This window comes from Paramormyrops kingsleyae, chromosome 15, assembly GCF_048594095.1.
Source record: "Paramormyrops kingsleyae isolate MSU_618 chromosome 15, PKINGS_0.4, whole genome shotgun sequence".
Classification (NCBI taxonomy): Eukaryota; Metazoa; Chordata; class Actinopteri; order Osteoglossiformes; family Mormyridae; genus Paramormyrops; species Paramormyrops kingsleyae.
Window position 1 is genome coordinate 4,766,632 of NC_132811.1, and position 18,436 is coordinate 4,785,067.

General features: G+C 41.7%; 2 protein-coding genes and 1 long non-coding RNA gene across 4 annotated transcripts; 2 read left to right on the forward strand and 1 right to left on the reverse strand.

Moving 5' to 3' along the window:
- The first annotated feature begins 505 nt into the window (after positions 1-505).
- LOC111860370 (uncharacterized) lies at positions 506-7,605 on the forward strand. Of its 2 annotated transcripts, XM_023844005.2 has the most exons (5): positions 506-607; positions 1,217-1,615; positions 2,849-3,004; positions 4,228-4,325; positions 6,468-7,605. In XM_023844005.2, exons 1-5 carry the CDS (start codon positions 553-555, stop codon positions 6,468-6,470), a joined length of 711 nt encoding a protein of 236 aa, XP_023699773.2. In that variant the 5' UTR covers positions 506-552; the 3' UTR covers positions 6,471-7,605. The 2 variants fall into 2 exon arrangements, with proteins under 2 accessions (XP_023699773.2, XP_023699772.2); XM_023844004.2 differs by lacking the exon at positions 6,468-7,605 and having other exon boundaries at positions 4,228-6,268.
- A 1,033-nt stretch (positions 7,606-8,638) lies between these two features.
- LOC140578483 (uncharacterized) lies at positions 8,639-8,848 on the forward strand. The gene is made up of 2 exons (XR_011982665.1): positions 8,639-8,716; positions 8,811-8,848. It is a non-coding gene; the product is annotated as an uncharacterized lncRNA (long non-coding RNA).
- Positions 8,849-12,599: 3,751 nt separating this feature from the next.
- On the reverse strand, positions 12,600-18,396 carry scamp4 (secretory carrier membrane protein 4). The gene is made up of 7 exons (XM_023843863.2): positions 18,291-18,396; positions 16,475-16,519; positions 15,624-15,752; positions 14,139-14,295; positions 13,949-14,050; positions 13,716-13,833; positions 12,600-13,381 (listed from the first exon to the last, which is right to left on the reverse strand). Exons 2-7 carry the CDS (start codon positions 16,479-16,481, stop codon positions 13,199-13,201), a joined length of 696 nt encoding a protein of 231 aa, XP_023699631.2. The 5' UTR covers positions 16,482-16,519; positions 18,291-18,396; the 3' UTR covers positions 12,600-13,198.
- Between the last annotated feature and the right edge of the window lie 40 nt (positions 18,397-18,436).

The window sequence follows — 18,436 nt, forward strand, 5'->3', positions numbered from 1 at the left end:
TCGTGATAAAAGAGACCACAATGCTATTCGTAGTGAAAATATACTTAGAAACATACGCTGAATGATGAATTTTGATTTGTAATGAATGCAGCAAATCAGTGTTACACCCAAGGTGCAAGACACCTTCTAGACCTACTTCCTGGATTTTACTTAAAAGGTAAATTTACCTACAGCTAAGGGTACAATTGCTCGACCCTTGAGGGTACAGCCCCAGTGACAAGTAATTGTACCTCAAAGGTATGACTTGGTACTTTTTTCCTAACAGTGTACAGACTCAGCTCTCCATCATAGTTACCCTTTCAACACCAGGCTTTGTATCTGCATTTAGAAACATAGATTCACCTCCACTCACTCAACCTGAAGCTTGCAGTTTTATTTTGGTCTCTTTTCGTTCAGTCACCCTCCGCTCTCTCTAGTCTATGAGAAGATCCTCCCAGCCACCCCCAAGAACCCACTTAGCAAACCACCTCTCTGCACTCGTTCTCTTGATTTGCGTCATCATAAAAACAGATCCGACAGTGGGACCAAGGTGACCCCTTTTCACACCCTTTTATGAGCTTTGCAATGGAGGTCTGGTTCAAAATACTTTGTCTACTAACATTAAAAGGTAAGCATGTCCTGTAGTACATTACAATACCATGCTATTTGTTTTTTACAGATACAGTATTATAAGGACCAATTATTGTGTTACAGTTACTAGAAACCTATGCTAGTTTTTTCAAGCAGATATGTGTTCGTGATCACATTTTTAATTGAAATTAACATGTTGTGATATTTGAAAAACTTGTTTGTATTACTATAAAAAATATCGTATTATATCACCATGCATATCTGATTTCAGCATTATCAGTTATTCTGATTTTGCTGAACGATTTGCCAAACAAACGGAATTCACGTTGTTGATATCATATTTATTGATGAGGAAGTGACTAAACACTGCATTGCTTGGAACTGAGACGCTTAACTTAGCATAGGAACAAAGTGCATACTGCCCTGACTGCATTTTTTCCACTCTCCGGAATGGTATTTTACTTCAAAAACAGCCAGAGGATCTTCTGTGAGTCATAGTGTGGCAGAAATTACAGCGCAGTTTAGCATAAGATGATTTTGTGTGCCTTACATGCTGTTGTCATATGGTGTCCAATCTTTATATTAACCTTTTCACCTTCACTCATCTTTGTTCCCCAAATGCACCACCATCTTACTGGACGTCCAGTATTCACCTCGGTGGTCCTGGCTGTCGCGTATGGTGAGGAATATGTCCTCACTCCTCAAGGGCCACGGGAAGCCACTGCAGGAGCTTCTCCTATCCTCAACTGCAGTTACACATTCATGGACAATACTCGGCTCAGGGTGACATGGTGGTTTGGCCAAACAGCTGAGCCGACCTGTAAGATCTCAAACCAAATATGGCTCTCCTCTAGCCTGGCCTCCGCCAATGAGACGAAGCCCAAGAACAATGGGATGGAGGTAGCCCAGCTGATGGGGGACAATTGGTCCACGCTGGAGCTGAAAAACGTCACCCAGAATTACAGTGGATGGTACTTCTGCCAAGTGATTGTAGAGATACCAAACCTTCAATCAATCTGCAGCAATGGAACAAAGCTCAATATCAGTAAGTGTTGGTAAACACAGAAAATGCAGAAACATGCATCAGTGAACAAAATATCTATATTGAAATTGAATGAAGCATTCACACTTCAGCAGGCATCTTTACTGACTGGCAAGATGATTGAACAATATTTGACCAACTTCAAGGAAACATGATCAAAATGTCATTATTGTAAGCATGGGCGTAAATTATGAGGGGGATGGGGGGTGGTAACCCCCCCCCCAATAATCAAAATCAGCCAATACAACACTCTGGACCCCCTTAAATGGGGGGAGACATAAACCTCCTAAGTGCTCAACCAAAAATTATGCCCTTGGTTGTAAGACTGAATGCGTTTATGCATTATTTTAATATATAGTCAAAACATCATGCCAAAAAAGAATAATTCTCTTCCTTGTGAAGACATTAATATTTATGCAAATTCTACATTGAAAAGATAATTATTAATAATTCTTATATGACTTCATCTATAGTTATTGTTCAGTATGATTATTCTTTCTTCAGTTTTAAATCAATGCAACATTGTACTGACAGGTGATTCTCAGAAGTTTGTTTTTCTTTTATATCACACGTCCATTTTCCCTGAGCTTCACCTTGACAGCATCATGGATTCTTTGACTTCAGATGTTTTCAGAACTTTTTGTCTGAGAATTGGCCTCTTGATGCAGGATACAGTTCATTGTGTCTATTCAACTTTATCAAATGAACAGGGATTATTTACTTCCCTTTAAAATTACACGGTAACAATGTAGCTACTAAGTCTGTTGTAAGATATTCTTCTCCAGTGATTCTTAGGCACATTTCCACCATTGGTTTACTTCAGTGCACATGAGAAGCATCTCGCATGAGACGATTAACGCAATAAGATGTGCTCCCGGTCAATTTCATAATGATTTCTTCTTGCTTCCACAATAGACGACACATTTGTATCGAGTAAAGGCTTCATTGTTCATTTTCGATTTTAATTATGTGTAAAGCAGTATTGTAGGCCAACATGGGTTGTATGCAACCCCCAAAAATGAGTACATCCTGTTTCCACTGCAGATCAGTAAGACTTCAAGAGAACACAATGGTACAATGAGTCCAAAATGAGCGGAGGTCATTTCATATGCACTTAATTTAATTTAATTTAATTTCATATGCATTGCTTCTCCAAACACATAAATCTGACTTTTCTACTGAAAAGCTTTATTGTTATTACTGGTTAAAATGATATTTTTTCCCTTTCCTTTGTAGCCAACGAAACTGTCCCCTATATTCCCCCAGTAGTTCCTCAGGAAGATGCAAGCTGGTTGATGAGGGTGACACTGGGAGCCGGGGCTGTGCTGCTGGCTGTGCTTTCAGTGGGCAGCATCTGGATGATATACAGGAGGATGAAAGGCAGGGTTACAGGTGGGTGACACACACGCCTAACACACATGCACACATTCCATTTACTATTTTTGTTAGGGAGCCTAGTTAATAACAATAGAGCCTCTGTGTGCAGCATCACGTGTGAGAATGACAAACACTACAGTCAAAAGTAAAGAAAAATGAGCACAGAAAGTGGTACAGAAGCATGTTAATTAAACTCATTAATATCATACTTCATCCCATATAAAATAAGCAAGCATTATTTTATTCCTGTTACATTGTATATGAATATTTCATGATATATGGATATCAAATATAATTGTTACAATAAACAATAAAGATCTCGGTGTGTATGTTGATGCTTCCATGTTCCACTCTCGCCAGTGTGGGGAAGCAATAAAAAAGGCCAATAGAATGTTGGGTTATATCTCTAGGTGTGTGGAGTTTAAGTCAAGGGAGGTGATGTTACATTTATATAATTCCTTGGTAAGACCCCACCTAGAATATTGGTCACCATACCTTAAGAAGGATATTGCTGCCTTAGAAAAGGTGCAACGGAGGGCTACGAGAATGATTCCTGGTCTTAGAGGAATGTCTTAGAGGTGATGGGCCGAATGGCCTCCTCTCGTTTGTAAATTTCTTATGTTCTTAATAAACATGTTTTGCATTGTCATATGCCAATGATGGATGTTCGGACCAGTGGTTATTTCTATGCATGAAGTACATGAATTTTCCAGTAATATTAGAGCGATTGGAGGATAGAGATTGGTGGATGGGGGTATTTAAACTCGATTGCTCTGTTTGCTTGTGTATTTATGTACTCTGTTGATTCATATATTTGAGTCATAAACCCTCAGAATTTAATATCATAAGCCACCTCAAGTAACCTTCTGGGAGGGCTGTATGAAACAGGCTACATGACAAGTTGAACAAACAAGTTCTGCAGACTTACAGGAACGAGGCCAGAGGTTTTCCTCTGTAGCCCCTCTGTGCAGGCTGAGTGTCTCTGTAGGTGGGTGTGTGGTTACGTTCTATAAGACAGATGAGGAGATAGCAACCGAAATTAGTGCTTTGCTCGTGAGCTTCATGTCACATAGCGAGAACGCTACGTGCATTGGTTTCTGTTTTCGGAACCTAACGAAATGTTTTTCAGTGCTAACGGGCTGCCCGAACGTGAGGCAGCTCTTCCGAGAGGTTTTCATACTTCTTGCGAGCAGTTTAATATGAATATGAGCCAGGGTGCCTCTCTTAATTGCCTGCAGAGAACCCCATCTATGAAAATATGCATCCAGTGAGGAAAAGTCAAGCTTTACCGAGTGGGAGGCAGCGGGTCACCTTGCAGACACCGCCCAGGAAACCGGTGGGAACCCTCGAGGAATCCACATCTTCTGACATCAAACTCCCCAGGCTACATTTTTAACTGTTTTATATATCTATAAATTTGAAGTTGTTTTGCTTTTTACATTCAAGTCAGTTGTCTGCTACGTGCTTCGGCCACGGACAGTAAACACAACGGCTTCTGGATCAGCACGTCTCTCCCTGTTACAGACATTCTTTACACAGTTCAGAAGAGATCAGACTTAACGACGAAAAGTTTTCCTGTTCCATGCTAGCTACAAAAAGCTTTCGTTATGTTAAGTGTCGACTTTGGAGAAGGCAGGCCTGTATGTGGAAGGCTGTGTTTACAGTAGGTGACCTCCCACAGGTTGCAAAATTCCATCGCCATCATAAGCACATCGCACCGGCTGCGCAGAGACTCCGGATTCTAACTGTACAGTAGTCTGTGATTTGCTCACTGAAGCAAGATGAATTTCGGTTTTACATATTAGTGGAAAGTATAGTAAATTATAACGCAAACTCCTGAATTAAAAATGAAAAATTAAACATTGGACATTGATGAAGTTCTGTTTCTGATTATGACAGTGATCATAATCCTAACAATCCTAAAAGTAGGGCTGTTATGATCAAGAAATTTTTTGTTGGCGAATAATTGTCATACAAAAAATCGCGATTAACGATTTGTCAGAAGAAAAAAGATCAGAAGAAAATGGACAAAATAACGTTCATTTCTCTATAGTTCTTTGTCCTATTTGCATGCTATACTGACTTTGCTGCAGCTTAATAGGGACAACCGCCAGGGACATACACTATATTGCCAAAAGTGTTGGGACACCCCTCCGGATCATTTAATTCAGATGTTCCAATCACTTCCACAGCCAAAGGTGTATAAAATCAAGCACCTAGGCATGCAGACTGCTTCTACAAACATTTGTGAAAGAATGGGTTGCTCTCAGTGAATTCAAGCGTGGTGCCGTGATAGGATGCCACCTGTGCAATAAGTCTGTTTGTGAAATTTCCTTGCTGCTAAATATTCCATAGTCAACTGTTAGTAAACAAAGTGGAAGTAATTGGGAACAACAGCAACTCATCCAGGAAGTGGCAGGCCACGTAAAATCACAGAGCGGGGACAACGCATGCTGAGGCGCACAGTGTGCAGAAGTCGCCAACTGTCTGCAGAGTCAATAGCTACAGAGCTCCAAACTTCGTGTGGCCTTCAGATTAGCTCAAGAACAGTGCGTAGAGAACTTCATGGGATGGGTTTCCATGCCCGAGCAGTTGCATCCAAGCCTTACATCTCCAAGTGCAATGCAAAGCGTCGGATGCAGTGGTGTAAAGCACGCTGCCACTGGATTCTAGAGCATTAAACAAGCGCCAGTCAAACATCACACGGTAGAAATCGATGTTGAAATAGTCATAGAGATATTATGGTTCTGTGTCATTCACCTATTTTTATACAGATAAATGGAGACAATTCTAGCAATTATGCAAAAAATAATCCTGGTCAGCTCAAATAATCGCAACAGGCCTATCTACAAGTAGTCAGAAGATGCCCATTCAGATCTGTTTAAATGGTTTTTCATTAATGTTTACTTAAAATTATACTGCATTATAGATACCGTCATAATGCATTATGATACATTCATCAAGCATTATAAACACAGCTATAACTATTTATAAAAAGGCACAACACATTATAGCCATGTTTATTATCTATGAAGCTCTCAGCTATAATATACTATAATGCATCCTTAATTCTTATACTGACCATTATAATGCATAATGAAGGTATCTATAATGCATTATGATAACTGCTTTAAGTAAAGCATTACCGGTTTTTCTTCCAGCTTCTCATAAAGACTCATAAGTTTCTTTAAATGTTACCTGATATTTTAATTAATATAATTTAGGCCTATTTAATTTTAACAAGAAAATGCTGTACAAAACCTGTATTAAATATTTTTTTCAATAATTCCTCAGATTTTATTTGTATTTTTTATTTTTTCTTATTAGCAAAAACTACCCATCTTGCATTATAGACAAGTAATGATGAATTTTTAGCACATACTGTATTCTGTCTGGGGTCCCCAGAGGCTAATAACTGCATTTCCTCTGTAGGAAATGGCTAATTCCTTTTTTTCTTTTTGTTGTATGTAACATGCAGTGACACTCTACTGGATCAGTATGGTACAGAAAACCAATGGATGGAAGGATTTACACGACACTCTTTAACCTGTTTCCCAGTTAAAAAAAGATTAACTATCTCTTATTTTCATATTCGGAATATACAGTATTAAGGCATATTAATAATATATATTATTGATGTATATGTGTATATACCAGGTTGAAATCCTAATGTGACTTTTTGGGGGCTTTCCGTTAAGCGTTTGGATAAATAACAGATTAAGCTGGTAGCTTAGGTCAATGTTTCCCAACCCGGTCCTTGGGGTCCCTCAGACACTCCATGTTTTTGATCCCTCCCAGCTCCCTGCCAGACAGTCCACGTTTTTGCTCCTTCCCAGCTCCCTGCCAGACAGTCCACGTTTTTGATCCCTCCCAGCTCCCTGCCAGACAGTCCACGTTTTTGCTCCCTCTCAGCTCCCTACCAGACAGTCCACGTTTTTGCTCCCTCCCAGCTCCCTGCCAGACAGTCCACGTTTTTGCTCCCTCCCAGCTCCCTGCCAGACAGTCCACGTTTTTGCTCCCTCCCAGCTCCCTGCCAGACAGTCCACGTTTTTGCTCAGGAGCTGGGAGGGAGCAAAACGTGGAATGTCTGGGGATCCCTGAGGATCGGGTTGGCAAACACCGGCTGAGGTTATTTCTTGATCTTTGTACTGCATATTATCTGCACTATTTAAACCGGCATTTTATCATCTTTAAGCAGCTGAGTACTGGCTGGATTCAGACTCAAATCCTGACACTTGGAATCCGCCACTTCGTTATTTATGTTATACTGCATCATTGACTGTGCAACCAATTAAACATTCTGTAGATTAAACCCAGTGTTCGGTGTTGATGTGACAGACATGTTTTTCCCGTGTTATAACTTCTGCCTGGAGTAAAGGAAACTCAAATTTAGCATTAATCCACCTCAGAGATTCTGCTTTGTTATGGCGGGAATGTGTCATGCACAGGTTTACCCGGGCTGAAGTGCAGGGGCCTCAACTAACCGTAACTCCACCCTCACCCCCCAAACCAAGATAACTACACCACCGTAGAAAATAGCACGGTGGGGTCTGATGGCTGAAATAGCCCGGGGCCTCAGCCCATGTTCATGTGCCTCTGTGTGTAACTGGTGTGTGGTCTCCGATAAGTCCAGCGTGCAGAACCACAGACCAATACTCCGTGTACAAGCAAATTCATTAGACCTTGAAACATTTCAAATGGGCACGTAACGCTACACAAGCTACATTTTTTTACTGACGTTTGCATTGTATGTCTGCAGTCTTAAATATTCATTTTCGTAACATTATCAGTTTCAAAACAAGTTGTATTTCATTGTGGACAGGCCAGTTGTTAACTGTCATCGTACACACGCACAGCGAAATGAAGTATTAATTTCACTGTAATTTTACTGTACCTATGTACTGCTGTCAAGAAATTCCATTGTTTATCAATACAGCAGGCTGGTGCTGCTTGCACTTAAAATTCAAACCTCACGCTGTTTAATTGCCACATAATTTAAATGACTGGATTTTGAAAATCCGTATAAAGTCCTTTGCCGCTAACTGCTGATGAGTATTTGTATGTCACACGTGTGTTTCCTTATCGTAGTTATTTAAAAGACGATGCGTTGATTGTTTGAAACGCCACTGCCACAAACTGCAGGGCTGCGCTTGGTTATATGCTGAATGTCACCTGGAGGCCCATAGTCGTGCAAATTGGCATCTTTACGCCAAGGGACGACAGGATACAACTGTATATCAATACATTTCTTATAACAGCAGGTTCTAGTTTTGCGCAAGTATGAAATACATGTGGTTAAAATGGCTCATATCCTTAAATTACGTGAGTCCATTCACCTGTTTTTGTATTTAGTAGATTTGTTCCCCAGTGATTCATTTGTATTAGTTTTTCTAGTTCCTGAGATTTGTGGTTTGCATTCTGTATTTTTATTTTTGCTTTGTACCCTTTATTTTGTTTTATGTTTTTATTTCCCCAGTGTTTGGATTCTATTTCCTAGTTTCCTCGAGTTCCTTGGTTTAATTATTATTTATTTCACCCGTTGCCCGTTTCTTATGCCAATCCTTGTTAATTGTCCCCACCTGTCTTGCGTTATCTTGTTAACTATTTAAGTACCTGATACTGTAATTCTGTTCCTTATGGGGTCATTGACTGTGATGTATGTATTGGGTTTCTGTGCTAATGGTGCTCTGCTTGATTCACCCAGTCCTGCTCCCTGGTTGTGTTTAGGTACGGTTTCTGTAGTTAGTTGATCTGTGTTTTTTCCCGGTTTTTATTTTGACTCCCTTTGGTCCGGTTATTAGTTTTTTTTTTCTCTCCCCAGTGTTCTTTGTTAAATGCAATAAACCCTTGTTTGTCTGAGTCACAAGTGGATCGCCACCTTCCCGTCCGCACCATGCTCTGCGCCCGTGACATACCGACTCTTTCAGATGTCGCCATTACTCCGGTGAGTTGTGAAAGCGGAGGTATCTCCGCACAGTATAGTATACTCGGGGAAAGGATCATACGAAGAATCACTCCCCGAACAATTAAATCGGCTCAGTGAGAAAGATCATTCCGTTCACTTACAAAGTACTTTAAAAAAAATAATAATAATAATCTCATGGATTTGGCAAACCAGTGACATTTAGCATAATTGGTGTCTTGAAACTGCCGATTTGTGTGTAATCTTTGTTTATGTAAATGAGTCCTGCAATAGACTGGAAGCTTGATCAGCATTTTACCTCAGCCCTGCGTTACCTGAGATGTAAATTTGGTGCCTATTTTGTCATTGCTTGTTTTTATTGGGGTGTGTGTGTGTCATTTCAGAATGATTAGATTAAGTGATGAAACACTCTCAGACTTTTCACCTTTTGCTATAGTGAGCAACGCTGAGGCGACAGACAAATACTGTTCAAACCACTGCCATAGAATTGTGAGGCATGATTTTGATGACCAGTTGTAAGGCTGATGTAGCATAACCAGGCTGTACGCCTACAACTGTGCTGAGGTAGAATGTGAACTTAATGCAGCCTGCGTGCAGTGTTGAGCTGTGTTGCAGTACGTGAATAATGCAGCAAGGGTGTCGGGTTACATCTCACACACTGGACCCGTATTTGTGGCCGGCTGCAGTTTGCCTGCTACTGGGTCATTGTTTATGATGCAATCTCCGATCGCGGGGGCGCTGGCTAAGTAAGCCGACGAAGCTGTCTTCATTCCCTCAGACGTGCGATGTACAGCTGAACGGGTCTGCCAGGAAGTTGTGGCAGGAAAGACAGTTTGGGTCTGTGGCTTTTTTTTTCCCCCTCTCTTCTCAGAATGCAGTGACGTGCAATGGAAAGACTTTTATCAGCAGCCAGAGTCCATGGAAGTCTTGTCTGTCCAAATGCTAGTTTAAGACCCTTCCCTTCCCATTGTCTTCTCACTTTAGCCCAACAGGCTCTTGTCATTAAACTTCAGATGCAATCAAAGCATTAATTGGAAAAGCTCTGTGGGGCTGGATTCAGTACCAAGTCCCACTTCTGACTGACTACATGAATTCTTGTAAACTTTTTTTTTCTTTTCAGTAACATTTCTTGTATTTTGTCCCTCACCTGAATAAACCAGGGACAACATATGGAAGATATGTAATAACATTATTAGTATTTTGTGCATTTCATAAAAATATGAATCATTGAACAGTACTATACGTGTACAGAATACGTCCAGAAGGGGTGCCTCACTGTTGGAAGGTGCTAATATTGAGCAGTATACATGGCCCATTGTCCTATGAGCCTCGATTCATTAGCATAGGTCAAGGGAAGACATTTCACTGTTGGTTGTTTGCTGTCATGAGTTCCTCCTTTTGCAGTTAGCTGGCTACAGTTTAACCCAATTATCTAGCCAATTAAATCCTAAACAATGGAGCAAAACAGCCCAGGAGAGAGGGGGCTTCAGCTGTTAGCACTGTTATTTCACATCCCCAAGGTTGGGGGTCCAAATCCCACTTCAGCTGTGCTGTATGTTTTTTTTTTTATTTTCTGGATTCTATCAGTCATAAATTGCCCACAATGTATAAATATGCCCCAGGATGGACCCCTGCCTCGTGGCTTATACTGCCTGGGATAGGCTTGAGTCCTCCCCCCATGACACTAAACAACATGAGGGACTAGCGCAGGGTTATTCAACTCATGGTCCTCGAGGTCCGAGCACTGCTGGTTTTCCAGCCTTCCTTTACCTCTGTCAGGTGTGAAGCCTCTGACCAATCAGAATCAGTAATTATTAAACAACTACCTGGGAGAACTGAAAACATGGCCTGGATTTGGAATCGAGGTCCAGAATTGAAGAATCCTGGACTAGCGGATGGATGGAAAGCCGTCACGTGGAATCAACCTATTACTGGATTGATAAACTGTGACTTTGGCAATTGCATGGGCGCAGTTACTCTCTCGTTTCGTGTAGGTTAACTTCAGGGTCAGTCACTTCAGGTTCCATCTGAAATGAAAATTGTGGACCTCGTTTTAATTTTCAGCACAATTACATAGCAGCAATATTACAATAAAATAAAAATATGAATACCTTCATGTTTTTCACAAAATGCCTAAATGTTCCCAAATTTAGACAGATTAAGTTAAAGGAAGTTTTTCAAGTCAAGGAAGTTTGTCATCCGCACCAAATTTGCATGAGGTGGAACGAAATTGTGTTCACACGGTTCCGGTTAACCCAATTGAACAAAGAAACATAATAATGAATAGTGAAGTAAATAAGATTAAGTAAAAGAAATAAGAAAAGGTAAAAGTAAAATTAAGGTACTAAAAAAAAGTGCACCAACTTAAATATGAAGTATGGCAGAGATGTAATATAATTATGATTATAATTATAGCAGCAAATGAAGGCTAGCTAGCTAGCTAGCTCTTGTAAAATTACGGTATCAGTAAAGTGGCAGTGATTCATCCTAAAGTGAAGTGCTTGTCCATTAGTTGTTCAGAAATCTTACAGCTACCGGAATGAAGCTGTTTCTCAGTCTGGTGGTTTTACGCTTAATGCTCCTCAACCTGTCTTGTCGGGTTTATGAACTAGGAAACTTAGGCAGCAGATAACATCATGCCTCTCCTGAGAATGATACAACACTAAAAGTAGTTGCTGGACGTTATTGGCTTTCTGTGCAGAAGCCCAGGCAAAAAGGCGGCACCCTGTCTTCAACAACTGGGCACACAGGTGCCGCTGCAGTGATATGCTGAGACAAGCCGGTTTCTCCTGATATTAGCTAGAGCTCTTATTTTAGGCGCTCGGAAGCCTATAGCTGTCCCATGTTAACGACTGTGTCACCTACCATTCGAGTGTCATTCAGGGTGCAGTTCGTCCCACTGAAACATGCTCTGACAGGCATGAGTGTCAGTCATCCTGTCCTTAGGCCCCCAGATAAGCAGGGCGGACGTGCATATTTAAAAAGCATAAACCGTGAGAGTCAGTGTGAAGCAAGCTGAACTGTCGGGTTTATTTTGTGGTGGGACGGTGGTTAGCACTATAGCCTCTCACCCTTTTCGAGTTCCGATTTCTCCCCCCCGCCCTGTGCCCGACCCTTATACATTTCCCCCCATGTGTGCATGGCCCATCTCTCAATGTCCCCCCCCCCACCAGCCCTATGCAAAAACCTTGCACTTTCCCCTCGTGTGCATAGCCCTTCTCTGTCGCCCCCCTCCAGCCCTGTGCAACCCTCGCACATTCCCCCCATGTGTGCACGGCCCATCTCTCAATGTCTCCCCCCCCCCCAGCCCTATGCAAAAACCTTGCACTTTCCCCTCATGTGTGCATGGCCCTTCTCTGTCGCCCCCCTCCAGCCCTGTGCGACCCTTGCACATTCCCCCCATGTGTGCACGGGCCGTCTCTGGGTTCCCCCCACATCCTGGAAACTGGTGATGTGAACCGGTGTCTCTAAATTGCCCGGCAATTGAAGTGGAACCCTATTCAGTCTGGGAGTTCATGTTGCACTCAGATGGAAGAAAAAGGCGGCATGTCTTGGGGCACAAATTCCAGAAAAGTAAGATTTACCAAAAGTATAACTATCCCTATCTAAAGAACATACAGAACTGCAGCCACAAATACATTTTCTTACAAAAACTTCTAAATAGTAACATAAGAGTACACACTAATGTTAGTTACATTACTTTTATTTTAATAAAAGAATACATTTCAGTCAAAAAAAGTACTAAGGAATGTAGTCTCCTGCCTAGTATCGCACTTAAAAAAAATAATACGACAGAAATGAAAAATCCAGACAGAATTTAGAGTTAATCTGAAATGTCACGTAGGTGCCTGAAGCCAACCAGCTAGTGTGAACATGACGCTGATGTGGGGAGGCCTGGAGATGAAGTGTGTGTGGTGAAGGCACCGTGTCACATTTTCAATAATTATAGAAGTAAACAATCTGTAAAACTCCCAGCCTACCATGCAATTCTTGTATTTATAGCTAACAAGAAGGCTCCGGTTTTGCAGGATTTGAAAGGAAAATTTTTGAATAACAGAAATTGTCTTTTTCATAGTCAAAATGGAATTTTTTTTAGAATGTCAAGTGTTTGGAATGATCAATATTGAACAACTGTAAGCAATAGTATTCAAATGTGCCATTCATTCTCTTCCTAAGTAGCCCTTGTCCTCACAAGCTCATTTATGTATTTGTGTCCATGTTTTGGGTCCTCAGAATTTCAGAGTATAGGGAATCCTATCGTTCACCACCTAGTGGAAACTTGGGAATCACCAGGGATTGCGGTCGGGGTAACTAGGCACTGCGGCTGGGTACTCGGGCAGGGTAGACCCACTGCCAGAAATCGCATTGAAGGTAGCATCCCGGACAGGAGCACTCTTCCAGACGCCAGTGCTCCACTCTTCCTGTGCACGCTGGATGCTGCCCCCACCTCCACGATACAGGTGGTGCACCTGCGGGGCAACAAATAGGAAAAAAGCCTTTAGCTCTCTCAATGGATAAACGCAGGGTGTTAGCTAGTGATGGACAAAATGAACCATTTGCTATATTTTCTAGCCCCACTAGGTGGTGCTCTTGATTTACTGTGGGGCATGCTTAATGGCCTTTTCTGAACAGAGAGCACCATTTAGTGGGGTCAAGAAATACAGCAAATGGTTCATGAAGAGATTTTTTGTCACTAGTGTTGCCACAGACACTAATGTTAGTGTGTCCCCCAGAGTGAGAGCATGCCAGTGCATGGTCAAGCGCCTGTGTCTGAGTGTGCGGTTGCAGCCACCCTGGGCTCACCCTGATGAGAACCAACACCATCAGCAGAGCCACCAGAGTGAAGAGCACAGCCGAGAATAGCATGACCACAGCAGAGCCCGTGTTTTGGCTGAAGAACATCACTGCAGCAATCCAGCCACTGCCGGGGTGCAGAGAGACAAACACTGGCATTGGTTGGGCCGTTTCTCCACAACACTGAATGCACAAGTGCACCTCTAGGGGGCGTGAAAGTGGAAAGGCTCCTGCACACTCACCAAGCTCCCCATCCAGAGATGCCAGCAGCCTGGATAACGACCAGAACACACTGGGCGAAGAAAATGAAGAAGAACATCATGAAGTTGAATGAGCTGTCCGCCCTGCAAAAAGAGCCATGTCACACCTTTCAGTATCACTTCCGTCACCCTGTGAGTGCTGAACCCACCCGTTGTTCCAGCGGGGACTCACCGGAACGCCTTGTACAGAGGCCTGAACCAGCAAGTGTAGCTGCAGGGGCTGAACAGCAGTAGCCAGAGGAGCGAGAAGCCAAAGTTGATGCCGCTACCCCCGCCTGCCCACCAGGCTATGCAGGATATAATGTTCACGCACAGGGTGGCCGAGTACACTGCAGGACAACAGGGGAAGGGCTATCATCTCCATAACACAGCAGGGGGAAGGGCGATCATCTCCATAACACAGCAGGGGGAAGGGCGATCATCTCCATAACACAGCAGGGGGAAGGGCTATCATCTCCATAACACAGCGGGGGAAGGGTAATCATCTCCACAACAAATCAGAGGAAAGATCTACATTTCCATAACACCACATGTCGTTTAGACTGACCTTAATTCAGCAAATTCTTCTGAGTCTTGCTCACCTCTCTGCTTTTTTTTATATTATAATTTCTTTGACGTTTAGTTTTATCTGGTGGAATGTGAATGAAGTGTAAGCATATGACTGATGTCTTCGGGTAACTAATCTATTAGCTCAGGGTTACCCAATTCCGGTCCCGGAGGGCCAGAAACCAACACAGATTTCCCTGCTGAAACACATCTTAATTAATTAATTACCAGGTTCTGTAGGTGTTTTTGAACAGGGAAATCTGCAAACTGTGTTACAGACTAGCAATCCAGGACCAGAACTGGGGAACCCTGATTTAGCTAGCGATGTAAAAACAATCCAATTCAGATTTAGGTTTAGTTTTGCTTGAGAGCAAACGTAGCTAAAGTAGGTCTAACTTATCAGCACTAAGTCTAGCTAAGTTGTATTATGTCTAATTAATAAGGAATACATCTTATTAAGGTTAACCAGAAGTGGTCTAATTCAGACTGAACTGAAGCAGGTGTGACTGAGCCTGAAGTCTTTTTCCTAGTTCATACTTCACTTTTCCACCTGCTGTTACAGTGTAAAAATGCTAAATTTATCTGTACTTCTGTATACATACTGCATTTGTCCGTGTATGCTGATGGCTGCGGTCAACACGTGTACAGCAATATTTCACCAGACCATGCAGGTACCTCGGCAACTCTTCACACAGCTGCTCACTGAAAGTGTCCATAATTACAATCACTTTTCTTCTACTCTTTCTACATTGACCCCTGCACTGTGAAAGTCTGTGCTGCCACCTACTGGAAGCACTCAGTCATGCACTGTAAATTCCTTGCAGAATCGGAATCATAATCGTTTGTCTATCGCCAAGTATTGTCGCACATGAGGAATTTACTTTTGGGTGTTGTGCAAAACAATAATAATCAAAATAAACTGCACATGCGCAGTAGATGTGCACCAGTCCACTAGACTCTAAATCTGAACTGCATGCATACAGTCTGCACAGACATTCCTGATGATGAAGTTTAGGTCACGTGCACTGTGCATGTGCCACAATGGTGTATGAAGTATGAATTACCTTTAACTGTGTAGGACAAGGCTTAACTAAGGGGATACACCACTCACATATCCAGAGGTTGTAGACCCTGCGGACAAGCTGCCGGTGCTGGGGGGGGATCTCCTCGTCGATATTCTGGTAGAAGCAGGGTTTGAGGGGTATAATGCGAGGCAAAGGGGGGAAATTGTTCACTCGATCTGTCAGAGAGAAGAGGCAGGCATGCAGAGCATGCAAAAAAAGGATTTAGCGAGGGCAAAGTTGGTCATTAAGCTTTTAAGAAAAAGAATATGAAAGACAAATACAGCAGGAAAAGGCCTGCTTTGAGAAAATCATCCTTTATGTTTCATGCATGTGGATACAAAAAGAAACAATGCTTTTCCAGATTATTCCCATTATGTCAAGTAGAACAGCAAACAAAAGCATGTCAAATGAAAGATCACATGATCGCATGCAATGCCCCATGATGTAATCAAAGCTCTGAACCAACCATCCATCCATCTATCTTCTGTACCTGTCACTCCTATTCTGGATGCTACGAACACAATGCAGGGAATAACCCAGGATGGGGCTCCGACCCACCGCCGTGCACACTCACGCACCACTCGCTCACACACCATTCACAGCTATGGGCAATTTGGCAAATCCAAATCACCTTTAGCATGTTTTTGGAGCGTGGGGAGGAAACCGCACTATGACCCGGGGAGGACATGCGAACTGCGCCACTGTGCCATGCCTCCTTTCCTTTAACTGCTACCATAAAACTGTCATCTGGGCACAATTCTTCAATTTCAGAAATATTAATATCCAGCAAGATCTGTAATCTTCCATAACAACACTAGGACATCACCTATGATAAATGGCCTCTAGTCATTTAATAGCAATATAAAAATGCATAACGATACAATGATTTCAGACTCACCTGTCATTTTAAAATGTTTACAGTGTCCTTCCAAGCACCTTCGTACTGCAACATAAACATGATGGCATCAGGTCTCTTCATATACAGTCAGATTCTAAATTGTCAGTGTATATTCCAGGTTATTTATGGTAATGTTGGTCCCTCCCAGGAAGCACAAGGCACAACACCACCCTAGATGGGAAACCGGCACATGATAAGGAAACAATGTATTTCTGTGTCACTTAACATGTTCATTTCCATTTGTATACTATGTTACTCAATACAGGAAAAGCATATTTGGCTTTGCCCTGTTTGCTTTGAGACCAATAGTAACATATTCTAATACATATATTTTTTCTCATCTTACTCTCCTACCACTAAACCAACATAGCCACATATTTCAAAGCAAAACAGGCCGTTTATTACAATGTTATAAGTTCCACACCATCCTGACTTACCACTTAGAAAGCCAAAAATGCAAGGCCTAAAATGAGTTCTCCTTACCACTGTAGCCTTGAGGGCTTTGGGCAGGGATAATGTTACATGTTAAAGTTCATGACAATACAACTAGAAAAAGATTGAACAAGTATGGCTTGTTTGAAAGGGTTGCCAGGAGAAAGACTCTCCTCTAACATGGCAGTATGGCTTAGGTTTGCATCTGAACAAACCACAAGACTTCTGGAACAATGTTTTTTTTTTTTTTGGAGATATGAAACTAAAGTGGAGATTTTTAGCTATAATGCATAGTGCCACGTTTGGCGAGAACCAAATACAGCTAGTGTATCCACACAAACACCATCTACCAACTGTCAAGCACGGTGGTGGAGGGGTAATGATTTGGGCTTGTTCTGCAGCCACAGAACCTGAGCACCTTGCAGTCACTGAGTCAACTATGAACTCTGCATACCAAAGTATTGTAGTCAAATGTGAGGCTATTTATCCGACAATTAAAGCTTGGCTGAAATTGGGTCGTGCAACAGGACAATAACACCAGCAAATCTACAGCAGAATGGCTGACAAATAAAATAATTAAGGTGTTGCAATGGCCCAGTCAAAGTTCAGACCTCAATCCGATTGAAACGCTGTGGCTGGATCTTACATCTGAGGTCACATTCAAATAATTTGACCCTAGTAAGGTTTTTTTTAATGTCCTGGTAAGTAAAACCACACAAGTGAAAGGGTATATTTTCTTTTTCACGACTGTAATTACTTCGAATAAGATTATTAATTATTCATATGCTTCAAAGGTTACACTTTTAAAACGGGTAATTGATTTTAGACACAAAATATCACATAATAAACCGGTCATCAGTGTGTTTCGGAAAAGTTTCTTACATATAAGCTAATTTACAGATTAATTTCAGTTCACATGCATATGAATTGATGCAATGTCTACATGTAATTTGTATACATGCATTCATTACAGCATTATTCAAAACTATCAATTTGAACCAAATTCGCGAATGAAATGTGTTTTTCCATTTTAATGTTAATTTAGACAGATGAAAAAGTCGATAGTCAGCTGTATTACATCAAGTATCTAACCGGGACTAGCAGTGCTACATTTTCTATCTTTATTAAGTCTACAGGCCTATGTATAAACAAAATAAATCTCATATATACAACCTACTTCACAAAAGTATAAACTTAATTATATTAAATATCTGAACTATTCCAGCTAGCTAGGTACGCGCAAAACTCTACCCACAAAAAATTGCTCGAAAAAACGGACACTTGAACCGAAAAACAGTACCGTCTCTATTTTTTTGCTATTCTGCTACGTAAGAGCCAAAGAGTTATGCAGACGGGTTTTAAAAGCATTAATTTTTGTTGATACCTGAGAACCGCTAACTCTCGATCAGTCGAGATGCGCCAGCCCAGCCCAGTGAGAAAGCAGGAAGTGGGCGACCTGCATTGTAGGGGCTGTAGTTCTTCAGTGGTCTCTGTTTCAGCCAAATCAGAATAAATACAACAATATTTAAA

Bases quoted from the DNA above. Each gene is read 5' to 3' on its own strand.
- LOC111860370 (XM_023844004.2), top strand. From the start codon at position 553: ATGAGCTTTGCAATGGAGGTCTGGTTCAAAATACTTTGTCTACTAACA. The intron at 1,616-2,848 runs GTAAGTGTTGGT...TTTCCTTTGTAG, and splicing joins TGGAACAAAGCTCAATATCA to CCAACGAAACTGTCCCCTAT. The intron at 3,005-4,227 runs GTGGGTGACACA...AATTGCCTGCAG, and splicing joins GATGAAAGGCAGGGTTACAG to AGAACCCCATCTATGAAAAT.
- scamp4 (XM_023843863.2), bottom strand. The intron at 14,296-15,623 runs GTGAGTGGTGTA...GTTGTCCTGCAG, and splicing joins GGTCTACAACCTCTGGATAT to TGTACTCGGCCACCCTGTGC. The intron at 13,382-13,715 runs GTGAGCCCAGGG...GTTGCCCCGCAG, and splicing joins TGGTGTTGGTTCTCATCAGG to GTGCACCACCTGTATCGTGG.